The 11,233-nt window shown below is 54.3% G+C and overlaps 1 protein-coding gene across 5 annotated transcripts in view; it reads left to right on the top strand.

Moving 5' to 3' along the window:
• The window catches only part of Osbp2 (oxysterol binding protein 2), a 174,318-nt gene that overhangs the window by 146,801 nt on the left and 16,284 nt on the right, over positions 1-11,233 (top strand). For all 5 annotated transcript variants that reach the window (XM_026788733.1, XM_026788734.1, XM_026788736.1 and 2 more), the window contains one exon: positions 2,162-2,418. In XM_026788733.1, coding sequence (XP_026644534.1) covers positions 2,162-2,418 — 257 coding nt within the window. The remainder of the gene's footprint in view (positions 1-2,161; positions 2,419-11,233) is intronic.

Here is an 11,233-nt window from a genome sequence, read left to right as displayed (position 1 = left end):
AGAGAAAGAGAAAGGAAGGAAGAAAAGCATCAGAACAATGGGCTCCTTTGGTCATCTCTGCATGTGTGCATCGTGTGCTTTGTAACTATTGAAACACACGCATCACCCTTTCTCCTTCTACCTCCACTAGTGTCTCGTTCTCCTCACATAGTACCTCTCCTATTCCTATACTTTTTTAAAAAAAAAAATCCATAATTTGCTCTTGAGAGAAAATGATACTTTCCTGAGCCTGGCTAGCTTTACTTAACATGGTGATGTCCAGTTCCATTCATTTCCTGCAAGAGGTAGACTCATTGTGTCTCTCTACCTTTTGTCCTGAATGGAGTTTAGACTGATTCTATATCTTGACTATTGTGATTGGTGTCATAATAAACCTGGATCTGTGGGTATCTCTTAGAGTCTACTGAGTATATGCACAGAGTGACCCTGTCAGTCTCAAGACCTTTCTTGTCCCCAGACCCACATTCCTGAGTCATTGTGTGTAGTAGCTGGAGCTGAGGCTTCACACCCCAAGTGACTGGGCGCACTGCTGCTGGTGATTCAGAGGACAGGCCATGCTAGCAGCTGGAGCTGGAGTCAAGCCCCTATTCTGCCCCCAAGCGCTCTAATCTCTGAGCCCACAGCTGGGCACTCTTGCTCCTGCGGGAGTGAGGAAGAGTGAAGAAGGGCTGCTGTCTGTTGTCTCCCTGCCATGCCAGGGAGGCCCAGAGCACCTGCCAGTGGCTGCAGTGACCTCCAGACACTGGATCACTCAGGGCTGCGGTTGCTCCAGCCTGTGGGGAGGGGACTGGATATTAGCCCAAGGCCTCTGGAGCTGGCAGGGACACCATGTGCAGCAGATGCTTCCCTTTAGCTCCTTATTGCTAGGGGCCTGTGCAGACGGCCAGCTCAGCACTGCTGTGAACTCAGGACACACTCAGTGACCAATCCATGTCCACCCACATGTACCTTGCCTGCTGAGGGAGAAATCTGTTCTCTCAAAATATGCCTTCTTTTTTCTCTTACTTTTAATTTTGTATCTTGGTTGCATATTTCCTTCATCTAAGAAAAGTCTGTGTGGATTATTTCTAAAACAAGGGATTTCTGAAAACTTTAGCAGACAGGCACTGGGAAAAGTCACAAGCTCATGTCAGCCTCTTGGCTGTCCCATGCCAGCATTAAGTCAGCAGCAGGGTCTCAGGCCAGCTGCCCACAGAGGCCTCTATGGGCACAGGCCGGGCTAGGAAGCAGAAAGACTCATGTGGCACTGTGTGAGTGGTGAGAGGGAGCAGGCCCTTGCACAGAAGCCCCAGATGACTGGCACGAAGGAGGTGAGCTGAGCAGCCTTAGAGGGTCAGCTGCACCATCGCTGCCCTGGTGTCTTCTCACACAAATTTTCTGTGAGTGGATATGTTCTGTGTGTGTGCATATGTGTGTGTACGTGCATGTGTGTGTGCATGCATGTGCGTGTGCATGCATGTGTGTATGTGTGTGTGTGTGTGTGTGTGTGTGTGTGTAGATGGGGCCATGTTCTGCATGGGGGTGGAGATTAGCAGGAAGAGGGTCTAGGGCGTAGATTTGGTGACAAGAGAGTGGCCTTAACTATGGCAGGGGGGTCTCCGGGCAGACTTTGGAGAGGCAGTGGTGTTGGGTTGGGCCTCAGAGGGCAAATGGGGTGAGAACTTGAGGTATAATGTTCTAGGCATCAGGGAAGTACATGATGGGAAGAAAGGCCCCAAGCACGTGGACAGGTGTTTGCAGATCAAGAGACAGTTGGTATGGCTAGGGATGGGCATGGCGTTAGCCAGCAGTATTGATTATCCTGGGAGGCCTGCAAGATAAGGAATGGAGTCCTTCTCTCTCCTCAAGTATCTGCTCCACCCAGCATGGCCTGCTGTGACCTTAGGCTGTGACCTAGCGGAGCTGGTACCATTTTTGTGGGCAGGCACCTGGAGTCCCTGCTCGCCACAGCACCCTGCCCTTCCAGCTAGCCCCCTTTGCCTCACACTCCCATTGACTCAGCCGGATGTGTGTGGGCCAGGCTAAGGGGCAGCAGCCTTAGCTAGAAGCATTGCAGGACACTATCTAGGGCACTGGCCACTCTGGTGTGACTCTGCCATCTGCAGCCCAGACGACAGAGACTCTGGCTTGGTGGTTACAGCAAGTCTGTCTCTCTCTTTAGATGATTCTGGGGATGATGACGAAGAGCCTGCTGCCCCAGCTGACAAGAGTGAGCTCCACCACACCCTGAAGAACCTCTCCTTGAAGTTAGATGACCTCAGCACATGCAATGACCTCATTGCTAAACATGGCGCGGCGCTCCAGCGGTCCTTGAATGAGCTGGACAGCCTCAAGATCCCACCAGAGAGCGGGGAGAAGCTGAAGGTTGTGAATGAGCGAGCCACCCTCTTTCGCATCACGTCAAATGCTATGATCAATGTGAGTGCTCCCACCAAAGGGGAGGGCACACCCCGTCAGCCACAGGTCCCTGAGTGGGAGGGTGCCTGACAGTCAAGGCCTCTGGTCTCTGTGGCTCTGAGTTGCTTTCCAAAGCCAACCCCTTCCCACGTGTGCCAACATTCTGCTTATGTCCTGTCCCCTACACAGCCACTAACCGCTGGAGATATTTATTATTATTCTTTTCTTCATGAAGCTCAGGACAGAACTTAGAGCCTCACACATGGTAGGCAAGTGCTGCTCCATTAGGGCTATAATCCTCCACCTAGTGACAAACATCTGTTAGTTTGTGTGTTTGTGTGCACGTGAGTGCATGCATACACGTGTGTGTGTACGTGTCTGTGTGCACATACGTGTGTTTGTGCGTGCATGTGTGTGTGCGCACGAGCTCTCACAAGCATCCCAACTTAAGATCTGTTCCCTTCTTCCACCGTGGAGATTCCAGGGGCTGGTGGGGGATTGGCAGCCTTAGTGAGTGGCAAGTGCCTTAACTACTGAGCCATCTTACCGGCCCCAGGGGAAGCAAAGTCTAGTCCAATGTCTTAGTCAGGGTTTCTATTGCTTCAGCGGAACACCAAGACCAAAAAGCAAGTTGGGGAGGAAAGCGTTTATTTGACTTATGCTTCCACATGTAGTCTGTCACTGAAGGAAGTCAGGGCAGAAACTCAAGCAGGAAAGGAATCTGGAGGCAGGAGCTGATGCAGAGGCCATGGAGGAGTGCTACTTAGTGGCCTGCTCATCATGGCTTACTTAGCTTGGTTTCTTATAGAATCTAGGACCACCAGTCCAGGTATGGCATCACCCACAATGGGCTGGGCCCTGGGCTGGGCCCTCCCCCTCCCCTATCAATCACTAACTAAGAAAATGTCCTGGAACTAGATCTTACGGAGGCATTTTCTCAACAGAGGTGGCCTCCTTTCAGATGACTCTAGCTTGTGTCGAGTTGATAAAAAGCCAAGATGGTGTGTGACTTAGCCTGGCCACCTGACCTCCAATTCATCACAATTCTTCTATGTTAGCATCCCATAGTCATGGCTGCCGGCCTTCTAGGATATTCCTTTGACTGACCTGATAAAATGGAGTGGCTGTGGAATCTGCTCAAGGCACGCATGGGTGGAGAAAGCCAAGGCCTAAAGTTGAGACGGCAGTTCAGTGGGTTTGCTCAGCCTACATAATGGGGCATTGCTGTGACTCTGGCCCTCACAGCTGCTCCTGCTTTTTCCCTGTGTACACCCCAAAAACATGGGGACAGGAGACGTGTGTGAGGGGCGGCAAGGACTGCCTTAGTCAGAGGGTAGCAGAGCTGGGCCTGCTGACAGTCATGCCAACCCAATCATAGAGAGAACGAGTGACCAACGTCTGCACACTGAGACTCCCACAGCCTCCTGGGCCACAGATTCCATGTTATTAGGGATGAGGGCTGGGAAGAGTTCTCTGTGGTGACAGAAATGCTGCGTATGACGTCACTCCAGACCTTCTTCAGTCTCCTGCTGAGGGGTCCCAGGCTTCCACCCTCCACTAGGTCTGCCTGCCACGTCTCGTCCCGTGGACTCCCCTGGAGGTGCACATCCGAGCCAGAGGCACCAGGCTTAAAGAGCCAGCATGGCATGGCGCTGAGACAGAGGCAGTATCCAGACATGGAGACTGCTACAAAGAGCTCAGGGGTCTCCAAATATGGCTCAAGGGGTATCAGACTACCGGGTGACAGCAAGCAATGCCGGGACCCAGAATAGCCCCAGCTGGGGGGCCGTCCCTGCAGCTCAAGAGGTCAGGGCAGGTCCAAGTCTACCCTGGGCTGCTTCTGAAGTGTGTCAGCAGCGTGAGGATGGAGCCGAAGGACCACTCACCACCCTCATCTGCTCCTTGTGCTCAGGCCAGGGCCCGGCCAGAGCCTTGGGAGTTTGTGACCTGAGGGCCAGCGCTGAGCACAGACAGGAGCACCCTCCTCCAGACACTGACAATATGTCCCCTACTTGCTTATGCCAATGTCTGTCCTCAGACCCCACGGTGTGTGGGGTTGTGGCCAGCAGCCAGTGATAAACACAGTGAGGGCTGCTGGGCTACGGTGCTGTGTGTAGCTGCCCTGTGTGTGGCTCCCACCATCAGGCTGCCCCCATTCACCATCCTCTTTCTAGCGAGTCACCTGTGTGGGCCCTGGTCAGTGACCCACTCAGATAGTGTGTGTGTGTGTGTGTGTGTGTGTGTGTATGTGTGTTTGTGTGTGTGTTGTGTTTTCGGCTGCTCCTACCCCTGACCCATCTATCTGGGAGCCGCCCCTGCCCACATTGCCTTCCTAGATGGAAGTTGCTGGACCTGGGAGGGGGTTGTCCTCTCTGAGAAAGCGATGCTTGCTGCTGGCTGTAGTCTAGTGACGTCTTTTGTCATCGGTGTCTACAAAGCCATACAGCAGCTCCTAGTCTAAGTGCAGAGTGGAATGCTTTATAGAACACACAGCCCCCAGCTTGGTTATGAGGGCTGTTTCCAGTTCCAGCCCCCCAAGGAATCCTAGGACAGTGTGCCTCAGTGATGGGATCTGCGGCGTGGAGTGGCTAACGTGAACCTGACCCAGGGCATCTCATCAGGGAACAGGGTGAAGGCTAGCTGATAGACACTTGTAGCCTATACTAGCCCAGAGGCCCAGCTTGTTCTTGGGAAGCTTCATGACTACCACTACTTACCTGGCAGAACAGCGTCTGCTCTGGCAGGGTGTCTGTGTGGCTGCCAGACGTCACATGTCCAGACCCCCACTGGGTGCTAAGGTCCATAGGCAAGCTTGCCGGGGGTCCTGAGACATAGGAGTCACCCCTGGCCAGGGCTTGGCTTTTATGCCTATATGAAAGCAGACCACCGGTACCTGGAGCTGAGGCAACCACAGGAATTTTCTACTCCTGCCCTCGAATTGTGTGCTTACCTTGTCGGTACTATGGTGGAGTTAGCACTGGAGTGCAAAGCAAGACTCAGAAAAGCCACCCTAGCTCCTAGAGTCACCAAGCTGGGTACCAAGCCAGAACTGCAGGATGGCCCACTACAGAAACGATGGCTCTTGAGGGTTGGAGCCTGGGTAAGCAGAAGCCTCCTCCTGCCTGCCTTACTCTCTGAGTCCTTGGCGTGTTGAGTTGTCGCTGGGGATGGAGTCACTACTCCGCCACTACACCACCCTCCCAGCCCCAAATACCTCCGAATGCCTCCGGTAAGTCTTCCAGGCCCCCATTTGCCTTATGCTGCCATGGGGCCTCTGATAGCTGTGGCTGACGGCTGGGGACTCAGAGATGGAAATCACCTCCAGCTGTTGGCTGAATGGACAACCACCCTTTCCCAGCCCCTCAAATGAAGCCCTCAGGTGGTCCTCCCACTGTGGAGGTCTGGCTGCCTTTGCACTCCTCACCCTGCCCTGACTGTGAAACTTCCGGCAGCCCACACCCAAGTCTGGAACTCTCTCTGCCCCTCCCTACCCCGCCCCTGGCCCTAACAAGTGCCTGTGTTGTCCACCTCCGTCTGTGCCTGGGTCCTACTAGAACAAAAAGTGAGAGCTGGTTGGCTTGGACAAGCCCTGCTGGGAACCCCTCCCCCACCCGAGGTTAAGAAGCAAACAGCAGCTTTTTACCCAGGCTGGGCCTGCCATTTTACCCCCTTAGGCTTTTGGTTCTAAACCACCTGTGGGACACGTGAAGAAAGTCCCTGCACAGTTCCCAAGAGCCCAGGCTCTGTGGCTAGTGGTCCCGTGCCCACTGCTCTCCAAAAGCCAAGACAGCACCCTTATCTCCCGCCCAGCATGCCTCTTCCTGTGTCCGAGGACACCAAAAGACGCGAAAATGCCTTTCCTGATGCTGTGCTATCCTTCCTTGCGGTGGACTGTCGTCATGTGGTTGGATAGCTAGGGAGGCCCTGCTGAATGGGCGCGTAACCCAGGCTGTGCTGGAGGAGGCAGCAAGAAACAGGCAGGCCCTTCTTGTTCCTGGAGATCACAGCCGGGCAATCCCTCCTAGTGATGCATTCATTGTCTACTTATATTAGTGGTGGACCTTCAGGGTTGAGTGGGGTGGGGAGGATCCAGTGGAAAGAGAGTTCAGGAAGTCAGTCCAGGTCCAGCCAGCCACAACCCCACAGGAGAATGACTCTCGGGTTCCAGTCATTGACATCTCTATTCTCTGGGAGCAGAGGACCGAGGTAGTGGCCCTGGCGAGAAAGGCATAGGGTCATAGTGCTGAGGTGAGCCCAGGTCTTCGTGCTTCCAGAGCAGACACATGCTGCTGCCTCATGGGAGGAAATCAGCCCATACCTCCCATTGGCTGGAAATGGAAGGGCAGGAAAACCTCAGGCAAGTTTGCTTTCCTGCATCCCCTCTTCAGCATCCAACAGCATCCAGGGGCCCACAGTGTCTCATAAGCACTTGGCCCATACTCCCTGAGAGGGCAGGACCTTGGCAGCCCCATTGTCCTGTAACCCCTGTGCCTGGCACAGGGCCCAGCACATAGGACTTCAGCAAACCAGAGAGAGAAAAAACCCAAGGGAAACTGTGCAAGAAAGTGGAAGCAAATGAATGGGTCGCCCGGTGTCTGGCAGAACCCCCAGCGGGTAATTTTTCGGCTAACAAACGCCAACCCGGCAAATCCTGCCTGAATGGCTGCTTGGGTAGCTGTGAATTAGCCTGCCACTTAGGGAAAATCTCGCAGCATTAGTAGACCAGCTGAGGGTTGTGGAAGATCCTCGAACACCTGTGTACCATGTAGAGGTTCTTCGCCACGTTCAGCACAGGGACATGTCCTCATTGCCCCCATGTCCCAATCCTCTCAGGACATGCCTCTCAGGGAAACATGAGTCTGCCGCTTGGCTTAAGGCAAAGGACTGGGTCTGTGCATGCTGCACACTTTGGGCGCTGGGTCCTGTAAAGCGGAGGGAAAAAGCTGTCAGGCTCCCTCATTTCTGCTGACACTCAGCTCTGTGATTGAGTCAGAGGCCCAGGTGGAAGAACAGGCCTGTGGTGTAGTAGGGGTTCACTCTGCTTGCTTGGTGACAGCCATACCTCCCTCTTCTGCCCAAGACTTTGTTCCTCACTGTAGCCGGGAGAAGTTGGTCTCACTACTGTGTCATTGTATTATCTGGGTGCCCAGAGCAATCATTTTTGTCTCCCTCTGAGAATGAGCAACTCTTTCTGCTTAGAGAATAGGCTGTCAGTGAGCAAGGACAGATATCTGTGGACATTTCATGCATCCTGGGGACAGAGAAAAGGGGACTGGTGCCCTAAAGGATGCCCAGTGCCACTCTGAGTTGAAGACTGGGCCAGCCGAGATGCCTCCTGAGTGGGAACAAAGGCTATCAAAATGGGCATCAAAGTACAAGCCCAACCCAAGAGAACGAGGACGCTTGCTCTCTGATACCCACCGCGTACCCTGGTTCCAGAGGGATCCCCCAGAATCTGTCTCCAGAGGAGGGCTTGTGCAGAAAAAGTGGGCGGAACTGGCTTGAGGTGAAGCCCTATAAAAGACTGGCAATCATCCAAGTGCACAGAGGGATAGAGAGAGGCAGGGCTAACTCTGGAGTTTACCAAGGAAGCAAGCATCTCACAGGATGCACCAGGCAGATGGCAGGAACCTGGGAAATCTTGACACAAGGTTGTTGGGAGAGCCCACAGGGTAGGGGCACCTGCTTGGTTTGACCTGGAAGGATGATCCAGTTGGAGAAGGCTGCAATGTCAGAATGTAGTGACATATTCTGGGGGTATAGGAGGTGCCAAGGGGAGACAGATGCCAGGATGGGACATTAGGACAGGCAAATGGGTGCAGACAGATATGTACACCCCACACGCTTGAGTACTTCAATTTCATAGAAATTAAAAAGCCATGAGGGTCTCTTTGGGGGGTGATCACACAAAGAAGGAAAATAGCAGAAAGGGCCACTTGCTACTGGGAATGGCTGGGACTTCTTCCCTAAGGCCTCATTTGATTCACCAACCGGGAGGCACATGGGGCTCCTTGGGCGAGCCCAGCAGGGGATGGGCATGAGATGCAGCGTGCCCTGGTCCTTCTGGGACCATGGAGAGGCTATTGCTAGCTGACCAGCATGCTGTCCCTGACAGCTTGCTGGCTCAGGGTCTGGGGAGGTGGATTAAAAATAGATTCCAGAATTGTCTCAAATCAGCTGGTAAACCGGCAGCCAGATGGCGCGCGTTCCTGCCGCAAGGGGTGAACTATTTTGAATATGGAAAGGGCTATTTTGGAGTTTCAGTTGAAGCACAGAGCTGCCTCCCTACCGGTGAACATGAGTCACAGCCGAGAGGGCCCACCTAGGTTAGGGGAGGTCTAGAACCAGACCAGGATGCTGCCCAGACAAGTGGCCTGGCCTCACTGCCCTAGAACCTGACCTGGAAGGGACCAGGAAGGCGCCCCAGCATAGTGGCTTCACCCGGCCAAGGGGCTCTGAATTGACCCCAGGACCCCCATTTCAGGTTCTCGGTCCCCACTCTTGATTCCGGACACCTAAGATGGACAGACAACTTTCAAAATAGTAACTTCTGGTTCAGGCAGCACTGCTCCCTCCCACCTGTGAGGTTGCGTTCAGCTTGTTCTTCTTGTGTACATAGGGCCTGCATGCTACTCCTCAGTGGGTCCCAGTGTGCCTACCAGCTCTAGCCAAGTGGGGGCACTCGGGGAGACTGGTGTCGCTGCCATCTTTTCCATTTACTGCCTTTGAGCTCCCAGGTCATTGAAAAGCAAGAATCTCCAGGAATCTGAGGCTATAAAGGGATCCACGTGGTAGCCAGGCAGCCTCAACCCTGGCATTGTGGGGAGACAGCTGCCCAGGAGCTAAGATACCCAAGTACCCACAGAGAACAGATACCTGCTGTGTGACAGGTCCCAGCAGGTCCTGGCCTAGCACAAATGGCAGCAGCCATTCCTCCCATCCCCTCACCCAGGGTTATCAGGTTCTATTGTGGTTAGAAGACAAAGTCGGCAGCACAGACTGGACCCTCCCTCTGTACAACTGACCATCTCCCACATCCTCTGTGAGCCCAGTGGCTACTCATCCCAGCTCCCAGTCGTCCTCATATCATGGGTGATGAAGGTAACCGTATAGATTGAGTTTTAGAGTGGACACTGACATCCAGGCCCAGCAGGGTTCTCACTACACAGACCCTCCGTGAGCCTGGGCTGCCACAGGCCACATAGGCCAGGCAGAGGGCCCAGGCAGGCTGACCCCATGGCTGCTGCTCCTGCCTGTGAGAGGAACCATGAGGTCACTGGCAGGATTAGGATTAGGAACAGCAAAAGCGATTAGAGCTTGCCCTTCTCCTGGGTACAGTAGGTGGGGGTTTCCAGGTCAGAAGCTGTGTCCCATGGGGCAGCTGCTAAGAAGAAAGGGAGAGGCCCCAGTGGGTGGGCAGAGCCGAGACTCTCCATCCGGAGTCAAGCTGGGCCAGGCCCATGTGGTAGACCTGCCTTTTTGAGGTTCTCACTCTGCGTTGGTGCATTTCAATAGGCTCCATGCATTCCCTGTCGGGAGCCCAGAGCTTTAACCTGCACCTCTGCCACTAAGGAGTACCTGTGTTCCCTGTCACCCTTTCACAGCCGTGGGGAATTGTACAAAGGGACAGTGTCTGGGAATGGAGACTTCACCCCATCCCGAGGGACCCAATAGAATCATAGACAGTGTAGGCATCCCAGGGCGGGTCCTTTTTCCCATAAGGATGCTGATTCTCGGAGGTAGAGGGGCTAAACGGGATGAGAAGCAAAGCACTGTGCATGTGGGGCCCAGATGTTGACTCTGGCTCCCAGATGGACTCCGTCCACCTCGCCTCCATGGATCCAGGCTGTGAGCCCATGGGTGTGAATGGGGGGACTTTGGGTGAGCCATCTGCTGATGGTGGAAAGGGACTTTCTGGGCCTAGATATAGTGTGGTGGAATCTCACAGGAACTGTGACCCTGTCCAGCCTTGACAGGATCAGCCAAGCTTTTCCTCCCCCTCCCTCACCTTCCCCCCCCACTGGGCCCCAGGCTTAATCCAGCTTAGTGAGCACAGCCCTTAGGGCACTGCCCAGCTCAGCATTCTGGGGCGGCCGGGCCGGGTTGGCTCCTGTCTGTTCATGGTGTGGCCAGGATGAGGCCTGCAGAAGGCCAGTGGCGGCAGAGAAGACCCTGGGAGTTAGGAATGGATACCAGGTAGGTGTGTTGGGGCTGGGAGAGGGGGCAGATGGGCATCTGATGCCCACAACCAACCAGGGCAGCCCGTCTGTGGCACGGAGCCCACTGGTGCAGTAAGAACAGCCTTTGGTCCACCATGGTCCAGCCAAGGGAGCTCCTTGACTTTGTGTGGGACAGTCGACCGTGACACGCTGGGATCTGTGTGTTCTTGTTCTAGCCACATGTGGTTCGAATGGGGCCCATCTATCTGTGGGGTGCCTGACTTCGTCTCCCTGTCCTTCTGTACCCATGGGCCCTGTGGTAACCTCAAGGTAGATGGAGGTCACACATAGCCAGGGTATGTCCAAGCAATCTGCTGCTGCATTGAGACAGCCCACCACCACCTCCCTGAGGTCAGGGCTGGGGCTTGCCCTCTACTACCAACATCCTTGTTCGTGAGCATCGCCACAGACTTCATTCCGCCTTTGGAAGACCAGTGGATCCCACATGATCTACGCTATCAAGAGGCTTGGGGACAGCAATGAAGATCCAGCCTCACGGCATAGGGTAGTGGCACTGATTCTGTACCCTGGAAATTACATAGGTGACATACACAGGGACTCAGACCCCAGACCTGCTACGGGGCTGCAGACAAGCCCATGTTTTTCCCCTTGCTGGT

This window comes from Microtus ochrogaster, unplaced genomic scaffold (genome assembly GCF_000317375.1).
Source record: "Microtus ochrogaster isolate Prairie Vole_2 unplaced genomic scaffold, MicOch1.0 UNK6, whole genome shotgun sequence".
NCBI classification, from domain to species: Eukaryota; Metazoa; Chordata; class Mammalia; order Rodentia; family Cricetidae; genus Microtus; species Microtus ochrogaster.
Note: the sequence above shows the minus strand (reverse complement) of the source record. Positions and strands in the feature narration are given on the sequence as shown.